Source organism: Thermobia domestica, chromosome 3 (genome assembly GCF_964235325.1).
Source record: "Thermobia domestica chromosome 3, izTheDome1.hap1.1, whole genome shotgun sequence".
NCBI classification, from domain to species: Eukaryota; Metazoa; Arthropoda; class Insecta; order Zygentoma; family Lepismatidae; genus Thermobia; species Thermobia domestica.
The window spans coordinates 168,693,978-168,705,494 of NC_137456.1; the positions used below are offsets into that span (position 1 = coordinate 168,693,978).

At 33.2% G+C, this 11,517-nt stretch overlaps 1 protein-coding gene across 1 annotated transcript; it reads right to left on the reverse strand.

Annotated features, from left to right (window-relative positions):
* Nucleotides 1-613: 613 nt before the first annotated feature.
* LOC145682019 (protein GVQW3-like) lies at nt 614-3,680 on the reverse strand. Its single transcript, XM_081753623.1, has 2 exons — nt 3,671-3,680; nt 614-1,014 (listed from the first exon to the last, which is right to left on the reverse strand). The coding sequence occupies exons 1-2, from the start codon at nt 3,678-3,680 to the stop codon at nt 614-616; spliced, it is 411 nt and encodes a 136-aa protein (XP_081609749.1).
* Between the last annotated feature and the right edge of the window lie 7,837 nt (nt 3,681-11,517).

The following is an 11,517-nucleotide window of genomic DNA, read 5'->3' on the forward strand; positions in this document are numbered from 1 at the left end:
TTTGATGGAGGAAATGTGTCATTGCATTAAATTGCATGGGAACGTTGAACCCCCTTTTCTAGTTTACTCGAAAGATAGAATACGTAATATACTATTATCTTTTCGTAAGTCACTCAATTGTACATTCAAATGAATGATTAGAGAACACTTGATTAAAAAGAAACAAAACAAACAAAAAAATGGGAAGCATGAAATACACTCATAAACTCATGGAATTTTACGATCGCAGGAAGGGTTTCTAATAAAGATTGAGCCTTACAAGAAGAAAATTCAACGTTTGTCCGTGATTTTTCTCGCAACTTCCTCGACAGACCACAGTAATATGATGCATTAATTAATTAACACACTAGAAAATAGTCCATCAACTGAACTCCGTCTTTATTTCATAAGGTTGTTGCCATTTGTTGCTGTGCAGACCTTTGCACACAACACTTCTTTGGCCAGGTAGAAGAACTGTGCCTGCATTCCTTAGACTGTTCTTTAATCTCGGTATCATAACAATAGATCCACGTCTCATCAGTTACGAGTTTCTTCAAAAATCCAACCTCACTTCTTGTAAAATGCTCCAAAAGTGTCCACGAAGTTCTCACTCTTCCCTGCTTTTATTCCTTCGTCAGAAATTTGTGGTCCACTTTGCTGCAACCTTCATCATATCCAGATCATTATGATTAATGGTACATACTTTCTCGCGTGATATGCCCAAACATGTAGCAATCACTTTGGCTGATATTGAACGATCTTCCATTATTATCTCCTGGATGACTTGCACACTTTCGGGAATAGACACAGAAACAGACCTGCCACTGGATTTCGCACTTTCAACATCAAAATGGCCAGCTATGAAGTTTGCTACCCAGCGTTTGACAGTTGCATATGATGGCCCACGGTCCCCCAAAGTAGGTTTCATTTCATCGTAGATCTGCGTCAGACCTTTCCCTTGAAGGAAGATAAATTTCATGGTGCTCCTATGTTCCTCTGGACTGAAGCTTGCTGGAGATGCAGCCATGTTGAATTCTGAAATGAAAAAGAAAAGGATGTTAATATCACAGAATATTTCATTTTGAAACATAGTCTCAAAAGATGATGCCCTATATACCCTGCTAATTTCACCTTCCTAGCTCAGTTGTTTCTTGGTAAGGCTGAATCTTTATCAGCACCCCCTCGTATCCGTAACTTAGTTCACTAGGGACTATGTCAATTTTTGTGCTTTTTTTACTTACTATATTGCAAAGTAAAGACGACTTATCAGTGTATCTAGTTTTAGCGACGTTAAGCCTGCTAGTTTCAGAGTTTCTGCACTTGTTCAGAGTATTTTATACCTGAAAAACTGGATTTTTGGACAATTGTTATTACTGAACATATATATTCTATAGATTAAGTTAATACTTTGTAATGCTCCACTTTGCTCATCTCCCGGCACAGCAGTCATCCATTCTATCGACCGAAGACGATACTATGACAACTGAACCGTTTAGCCCTTGTAGATATGCTGAGTCGCCACCACGCATAGAAAGATCGTGGAAATTTTCTATTTGTTTCAGATCCAAGTTCAGTGATGAGGCTGTAACGTTAATCGTCAAGGTTTCTCAATCACATTGCACGGTACAAGATAACAACCGTGACTCAATAGGTAATACAGTCATTGAAGAAGGAATTTAACGTACACTATTATTTAAAACGTATCAATGATAACCTCAGAAACTAAAGAAATAAATACGAAACAAATTTTTTCCCATGTTCTGTTTATAAAGATCTTGAATTCGGAACAATGTACATTAAATTATTTGTAGAAGTTAAAGTGAAATTTTACAATAAATACCAATGCTACATCTATGGAGACTAGCGTATTGCATGCATTTAAATATTACTCATATTGTCAATTTTGGGATGTAGTCCATATAGTGGCTTTGTTCCATAGGCCTTAATATTATAGATATTATGTTCATCTGATTCGTAAGTAATTTAATGTTGTGAAAGTAACCGACGATACATTCGTAGGCGTGTAATAAATTAACGAAATTAGATTAAAAGCAACGGACACAAGCATCATATAATATATGTTCCAGATTAAACTTCTTCTTTCGCAGCTTTCATTCATGCCCTGTTTCAGCTAACATCATAGGATAACAACAGTTCGGCAAAAAGGCTAATATATTCCACATGGGACATATTTCTTAACTATATTATATTTACTGTACTTTATTTAATCCTTGATACATTTTGTATTCTAATATTATCATCATTTCGTATGATAAATAAAACCTTTTGCCTATGTTGTACATATCCTTGTTTTGTTGCTAACCAAACTAGACATGACCTCAACCGCATCACAGAGAATTACGTTCTATTTGAATTTGCATAACTTAACTAGATTAAACCTAGTGCCGTGCTATTAAACGTTATTGTTAACGTCTTTTTACTAGAAATATTATGCCATTAAAATATATCGTAGGTATTTTTCTTTAGAATAAATATTACGCCATATAATATAATTGAGTTGATATCATTTATAATAGTTTCCATGTCTACCAAACTATTAATGCAGATTTACTGAAATTTAGTTGAAACATTACGGTTTGTCGTGAAATTGCATCTTTTCAGTTATTCGGCGGCATAAAAGGAGAAAGGCTTAAGCCCCAGAAGAAGCTCTTTAGCTAATCATAATTATTATTCTCCTGCCCTCCATAATTAAAATATCTTCAGTATTTTAACAAATATTTTCTAAATAAATACTATTGAAATTATATTACCAACTTAAACAGTGGTTTATTTTTTTTTTACACTTTATATCCAATTATTTTGTTTATAATCAATAAAAAGTGGTCCTTTTAATCAAGGGGACCTTTTGTTTATAAAAGGGGCCTCTTTGCTTCCCTTAACCAATTTGCCGAAAGAAACAAAAAAATGTGTAATTTTATTTTCGATTCAGTATATGTGCTAAGTTTGAAGAAAATCGGATAACGAGAAACCCTTGTGAAGCTATCTTCTCTATAGTTTCACTTTTTGGACTTGACAGGTTTTTTCCCCCCAAAGTCTTCAATTAGGATATAGCTATTAGATAACATCGATTTCATTTCTATAATTTATTAAGAATCTAAGTCACTTTATGTGCACTCAAACAAAGTTGATTAGTGTAAGTTTAACTCTCGTTATCACTTTTCGTATTTCAATTTTATAATATAAATTTAAGTTAAAAATTGAATCACGTTTATAATTCCTTTTAGCAATGTTGTATTGTTCATTGACTTGTTTCCTTAAAGTATCACTAACCTTACCCATTTTTACTAGTTACTTCGAAATTTATCTTTGCAATTCTTTACTCAGGCATTATTTTTTTCTCTCGTTTTATAGTGTTGTATTCTTTTGAAGCCTACATCAAATGTTTCACACTAGATGAGTATTAATGGCCAGTAAAATTATTTATTCCTGGGTTTTCCGTATATATGCTTTTTTACAAATCATTCTTATCTGCACTTATAAAATTATATATATCATTTTTTATACTGGAGCACTTGTGATAAAATTAAATAAACTGCCTCAAAAATATGAATATAATACATCATTACTCAAAATTATTCATTTTTAGCAATAACTATTTTTCTTCCTTGTATTTCGCTTCCGATTCTTCCCATCAAACCTTTGTATAAACAATTATTCAATTATCACTTACTTGCCTTCATCGTTCGTCTTGTATAGCCTATGGGGAGAAATTTAAAGGCATTGAACAATATTTTTCATTTCCCATAACACCGCTTATTTACATTACATACTAAAAAGCAATATTAGAGCATAGAAAAATATTTGTGCAGTCACCGTTTAGCATATGTTGTATAGATAGAAGTGCAGTATTTTATGATTACACGGAAAATGAAACAGATATATATTAAATTCCACAAAGCAGTAATCAGGTTGTATAAGGTGGTCTGAAAATAACAACAAAAGTCTTTAGAATATAAGTCCACCCAGAAAATAACGTAAAGAAAAAGGGTTGAACAACATAGAAGCACAAATGAGTCACTTGAGCTCTATATTCTCTAAAAACATTGGAGGAACAATAAAATAAAAGTTTATAACTCCAGACAAAATGTCGGACCAAGATAAGGTAAAAGTTCCTGAACTCGATTCGACGTTTCCATGTTAAGTTATGTTCCTTCCTAGTTATTACCCATCAATTTTCCGCGTATCTAACACTAAAAGCACGCATTTTTGTGCGCATGTTGGTCTATACTTTTCCTATCCTTTTGTAAGGTTTTATTTCTTAACTTAGTATGTTATTTCCAAATACTCTGTATTTTCAGCGACATTGCTTGAAAGTTCTTGGAACAAAGCAAAGAACGAGAAAATTAGATAGAATAATATATTCTGATAAAATATTAGTGTATAAAGATAAAGTACTACAGATGGTGACTTGCCATTTTTTTCAAAATAAAAGTTAAGTACGTTTCAGAAGAACACATCAGAGCAAAAGACAATAAACAACTGGTAAGAAAAAGTTCTCCAAGTGAAGTGAGAGAGATGAAACACGAAATAGTTCACTCATCATTACTTTAATTCATGGGAGACCCGGGTTCGATTCCCGGCGAGAGATCAAGTGGTTCGGATTCTACGTTAATCAGTAGGTTCCGTCTCATATAGCCTCGCTACTGAAAGGGACGTTAAACTCAAAATGAATTCAACTCATTACTCTAATTGGCAACGTATTTTCAAGCAAGTAAGTTAATTTGATTATGTGATATCAATTCCCAGAAATTTAAACTGAAAAGTAGGAATGTGGCAAGAACGTTAATAGCGTTCAAAATCTCGTTATCGTAAGTCCCAGGATATGTCAATTTATGTGATTTGTTAGTTAATGATGGTAAGTTTTACACCCGTTTTGTGTACGATTAAACGAAGAACATTATTTTGTTTCTTTTTTTTAATTTTACATATAATTATGTAAACATTTCTTAAAATTCGCATGTTTCAGTTGTCTATAAAATTCGAATTGATTGCAAAGTCAATCATAGATATCATGAATTCCTACTATCCTCATCTACTTTCACTCATCTTGGTACCAGGCACAGCATGAAAGTATGTAAGCTCTGCTTACGTATATCCAAAGAAAATTATATGTTAAAAAATAAAGTTCGATTTGTTAACTGCACAACTTCCACTGAAGCACTTGCATCATTTCATGGCACGAAATTAATGGTCTATACTATCAAATAAATAGTAGTAAATTACACAATAATTTTTGTATTACTAAATACATAATCAAGTTGCTAGATATAATAATTCGACATAAGGTGGTCGATAAAATGTAATTAAACGTTTCCCAATTCCAGTCGTTATATTTTAAGTAGACTTCGTTGCGAGAATCTCAAATAAATTGAAACGTACAAGCTACAACAGTGGAAATAATTGTTAGTGTGGCTATCAAACTTTCTTTTCTAAATACGAGGTGCACACCAAAAGTACGTGCCGTTTCGTTCTTATTTCCAGGAACAAGGAAATATAGGAAACTAATTTGTGCCTCCTGAACACTCTCTCCCCTTTATTGATACACAGTTGTCATCGCTTCTTCCATTTTGTGTAGCAAGCAAATAGCCATCTTTGGGGTTGTTTTAGGGACTGGAAAATAGCCAGGATGATCTGCTGGCAAAAACATGTCCACAAAGAGAATCCTTGATGTCTAGGAACAACGAGAAATCATTTGGGGAGAACTCTGGTGAGTAAAGTTAATGTGTGACAAGTTCAATGCCGTGAATTGAGCCAAGAATGAGATCACGATTAGCAGGGTGTAGCCGTGCATTGGCCGTTTGGAGAATGAAATTTCAATTGGCCATCTGTGATCTCTTCTCAGTCAATTTTAGCAAAATTTCTGTATCAAAAAGTGTACAAAAATACTCGCTCATAACTATGTGACATTAGGGAACATGGTGCAAAAATATCACTCCCTGGGATTTCCAGAGAATAGCATACAACAACTTCTCATTGGATGCAAGGCAAAATTTTTTTGGGGGGAATCTGTGTATCCACTGCATCGACTTCCTTTTGAGTTGAATAATGGAATCTGTGATTCATCTGTTATCACAATATCCTCCAAGAAATTGCTTTTCATTCTTCTGAAAAATGTCAGATTTGCAACTTTTTAAAATCGCCATTAAGCATTCGAAGAACCTAATGAGAAGAAACATTTCTCAGTCAGGCCAGTAACCAGCCGCAGAGTTTTGGGGAGGCCATAAATAATTAGGGGGCCAAATCATTAAAAATTATCTTACAAATAGCTAAATTGTGTTTTTTTGTATTAATAATAGCATTTTGTGTTAAGGCCTGGAGGGACCACGAAAAGTTTAGAAGGCCAGGCCTCCCTAGCCTCCCCTCTGGTTATGGGCCCGGGCTCAGTTCTGTAATTATTTGTTCTAATGTTCCCATTGTTAACCCCAGTAACTCATAAATTTCATGCCTGGTGACACCCCTACCTGCCATAATGAAATTATCAGCACGGACAATATTAGAGTCAGCTAATGCTATTTTCGTAGATTCATACCTATTCTTAAATGTCACACTCGTTCACCCTGCTTTGAACTCCCGCATCTACTTCCTATCAATGTTTTCTGCAAGAACACTATCATCACACATATCCTCCAGTTAGTGATAAATATGAGTTGAAAAACACACAGCTGCGGTGAGGAATATCACAATTCCATGGTTCTCTTCAACCAAAAATTTCACGTACCCGGGCAGTATCAGAACAACATTTTACTTGTTCAGGCACTGTGACTACTTCTGCTACCAAGTAAATGAAACTTACACTGCTTAGAGAGGAAAGATGGAGGTCTGCGAATCCGAAGCGGCACTTGCTTTCGTGAAATGGCAAAATATATTAATTTTAGAACGACATATACCCTTGGTTCAAATTTCGTAAATTCCCTTTATCCTCTTTCACTTTTTTGCCTAATAATAATAATAATAATAATAATAATAATAATAATAATAATAATAATAATAATAATAATAATAATAATAATAATAAACATCGCATGTAAAAGATATATTGAAGCATGGTGATATTTGCTGCTTTATTAAGTGTCCTTGAGTTTATTACAGAAATTAAATTTGCTGGATATGAGAAAGAATATTAAAGCAGAAAAAATATCTAAATTTATAAATCATTCATTACACGATTCACTTGAGACTTGAAGTACTCTTGAATCTCAGCAACACGATGAGTAGTTCTAAAGTACACGTAATGAAAATGAATATCCACTTCTCTATTAGAAGCTCTTCATCTTACGGTATTAAACCAAAGAAACGAAAAAGATATTATTCATGCTAAACCTTACTTCCAACCGCTGTATAAAAGTCAAGCTTGCAGATGAGAAAGAATGATTAGGGTGTTGAAGTTTGTTCTTTTCTTTTCCTTTTTCCCTTTTTACATAAATCTGTAATAATAGACATTATTTCTATTGATTATTTCATGTGGTTATTTAGTGCTTAAAACGATTTCTTTGTGTATTTGTAGCTTAAAAGTAATACCAAGTCCAATAATACAGTAATAATTTCCCTACGGAACTTTGGAATGATTTGCAAATGTATTTGGTTTTTTTCACTTTAGAAAACTTTAAAGGTTCCAGTATCGTTGTCAGAGGACGTACAAATCGGTGTTTTCTACTCTCTTGTTTGCTAGACTAGATTACATTGTATACAATTTCTGATCAGAGAAGACTAGTTAGAATCATGTATCTGTGCAAAACTTTAGAGAACTCATTACGTATGAACATACTATTACTATTATAGGTAGTTACTAAGTAGAGTAATACCCATCCATGGACCATTTTTGACCTTGAAAGTACTTATACACTAGTTACTCTAAGTACTGTCGTTGAAGTAATGATTATTGTAATTACTCTAAGTACTCTCATTGAAGTATTAAATTGAAGTACAAAGGTTCAATTGTAATTGAATTATTACAGTTTTTTTTACCGGTGCTTTAGGTACAATTACTAACATGTAATTATGCTGTACCGGGCTGTAGTTTTATTACTTCAGTGGCGCCTGTTTGCGTACGTAATAAAGACCTACATATTTTTTGTCCACTTTTCTTTTTATATGCGTTCCTTTGTAGAGCATGTTAAAGTGACAAGATGAATTTTTTGTGATAAAGGTTTAAATATGAAATTGAACGAAATGGTTGGCTGTGCTTGTACCTTATGTTGATTAATTATTTTTTGTGTACTTTGTAACATTTTGAATGTCTAAACAGAGCTCGCCCATATATAAAGTGATAAGTAAATGCATTTGTAATGAGGGTGTGAGATAGAATGAATCGGCAGACTGTAGTGCTTTGAATTATAGCGACAAATTTAAATAAAAACACATTAGTTACTGAAAATAAATTGTTTTGGGTTTAAATGAGAAAATAATGTTAATTTAGTTCTGGGTATAGTGGACATTTTAATATAAAGGAAGTAATTAATAATGTAAAGAATTCACGCATGGTTCTTGAAGTGTATAATTAATGTCAACCGTTTGATTTTAAAAGACTTTTTGAAACGGAAACGCAATCCTTGAAAGATTAATTGTTTGGGTAAACAACAGGCAAATACTGCAACGTGACAGGAAAATTAATTCAGAACGAAACATTTAACGCGACACGGGTTCTTTAAGAAAAGAGACCACCATCTGTTTTAACATAAGTGCCCGCAGGGAAGGTTGGGCGACACGGAGGATGTAATATATGAGTCACGGAGAGTGAAAGTAATAAAATGATTCTAGAATTTCGTAGAACCTTCTGGATTTATTTTCGTTGATATATAAACTTTGATGCAAATCCAGTGGTTACATTTACGTCTAGTCCTACGGAAAGATCCAAAATATCCAAAATTAATTGCTATTTGTTTATTGTGTTTGGCTTTCGGCGCGAAAGATCATGATTCGATTCCTGGCAACGTCACAGGTTGTGTTCAATTTTTTAGTGCCATATAAGTAAAAACTCCATCGAGCAAATAATCTAGCGTACGGTTTTCCACGTGGGAGAGCCCTGTTTCGAACCCACGAAGTGTTTTTGCGTTTATTTCGTTTCCAATGTCCCTTCTCATATGAAAAAAAGAAAACATAAACATAAAACAAGAAAAAAAAACACAAAGCCAGTACTTACAGATAAATTCTTCTTCTCTGTTAACTTCTATAGAATACAATCCACCAACTCAAACGCATCGTGCAGTTTTACTTCTTGAAATGTAACCACTGGATTTGCATCAAAGTTTATATACCAACGAAAATAAATCCAGAAGGTTCTACGAAATTCTAGAACCATTTTATTACTTTCACTCTCCGTGACTCATATATTACATCCTCCGTGTCGCCCAACCTTCCCTGCGGGCACTTATGTTAAAACAGATGGTGGTCTCTTTTCTTAAATAACCCTTGACGCGTTAAATGTTTCGTTCTGAATTAATTTTCCTGTCACGTTGCAGTATTTGCCTGTTGTTTACCCAAACAATCAATCTTTCAAGGATTGCGTTTCCGTTTCAAAAAGTCTTTTAAAATCAAACGGTTGACATTAATTATACACTTCAAGAACCATGCGTGAATTCTTTACATTATTAATTACTTCCTTTATATTAAAATGTCCACTATACCCAGAACTAAATTAACATTATTTTCTCATTTAAACCCAAAACAATTTATTTTCAGTAACTAATGTGTTTTTATTTAAATTTGTCGCTATAATTCAAAGCACTACAGTCTGCCGATTCATTCTATCTCACACCCTCATTACAAATGCATTTACTTATCACTTTATATATGGGCGAGCTCTGTTTAGACATTCAAAATGTTACAAAGTACACAAAAAATAATTAATCAACATAAGGTACAAGCACAGCCAACCATTTCGTTCAATTTCATATTTAAACCTTTATCACAAAAAATTCATCTTGTCACATTAACATGCTCTACAAAGGAACGCATATAAAAAGAAAAGTGGACAAAAAATATGTAGGTCTTTATTACGTACGCAAACAGGCGCCACTGAAGTAATAAAACTACAGTCCGGTACAGCATAATTACATGTCAGTAATTGTACCTAAAGCACCGGTAAAAAAAACTGTAATAATTCAATTACAATTGAACCTTTGTACTTTAATTTATTACTTCAATGAGAGTACTTAGAGTAATTACAATAATCATTACTTCAACGACAGTACTTAGAGTAACTAGTGTATAAGTACTTTCAAGGTCAAAAATGGTCCATGGATGGGTATTACTCTACTTAGTAACTACCTATAATAGTAATAGTATGTTCATACGTAATGAGTTCTCTAAAGTTTTGCACAGATACATGATTCTAACTAGTCTTCTCTGATCAGAAATTGTATACAATGTAATCTAGTCTAGCAAACAAGAGAGTAGAAAACACCGATTTGTACGTCCTCTGACAACGATACTGGAACCTTTAAAGTTTTCTAAAGTGAAAAAAACCAAATACATTTGCAAATCATTCCAAAGTTCCGTAGGGAAATTATTACTGTATTATTGGACTTGGTATTACTTTTAAGCTACAAATACACAAAGAAATCGTTTTAAGCACTAAATAACCACATGAAATAATCAATAGAAATAATGTCTATTATTACAGATTTATGTAAAAAGGGAAAAAGGAAAAGAAAAGAACAAACTTCAACACCCTAATCATTCTTTCTCATCTGCAAGCTTGACTTTTATACAGCGGTTGGAAGTAAGGTTTAGCATGAATAATATCTTTTTCGTTTCTTTGGTTTAATACCGTAAGATGAAGAGCTTCTAATAGAGAAGTGGATATTCATTTTCATTACGTGTACTTTAGAACTACTCATCGTGTTGCTGAGATTCAAGAGTACTTCAAGTCTCAAGTGAATCGTGTAATGAATGATTTATAAATTTAGATATTTTTTCTGCTTTAATATTCTTTCTCATATCCAGCAAATTTAATTTCTGTAATAAACTCAAGGACACTTAATAAAGCAGCAAATATCACCATGGTTCAATATATCTTTTACATACGATGTTTATTATTATTATTATTATTATTATTATTATTATTATTATTATTATTATTATTATTATTATTATTATTATTATTATTATTATTATTATTAGGCACAAAAGTGAAAGAGGATAAAAGGAATTTTCGAAATTTGAACCAAGGGTATATGTCGTTCTAAAATTAATATATTTTGCCATTTCACGAAAGCAAGTGCTGCTTCGGATTCGCAGACCTCCATCTTTCCTCTCTAAGCAGTGTAAGTTTCATTTACTTGGTAGCAGAAGTAGTCACAGTGCCTGAACAAGTAAAATGTTGTTCTGATACTGCCCGGGTACGTGAAATTTTTGGTTGAAGAGAACCATGGAATTGTGATATTCCTCACCGCAGCTGTGCGTTTTTCAACTCATATTTATCACTAACTGGAGGATATGTGTGATGATAGTGTTCTTGCAGAAAACATTGATAGGAAGTAGATGCGGGAGTTCAAAGCAGGGTGATCGAGTGTGACA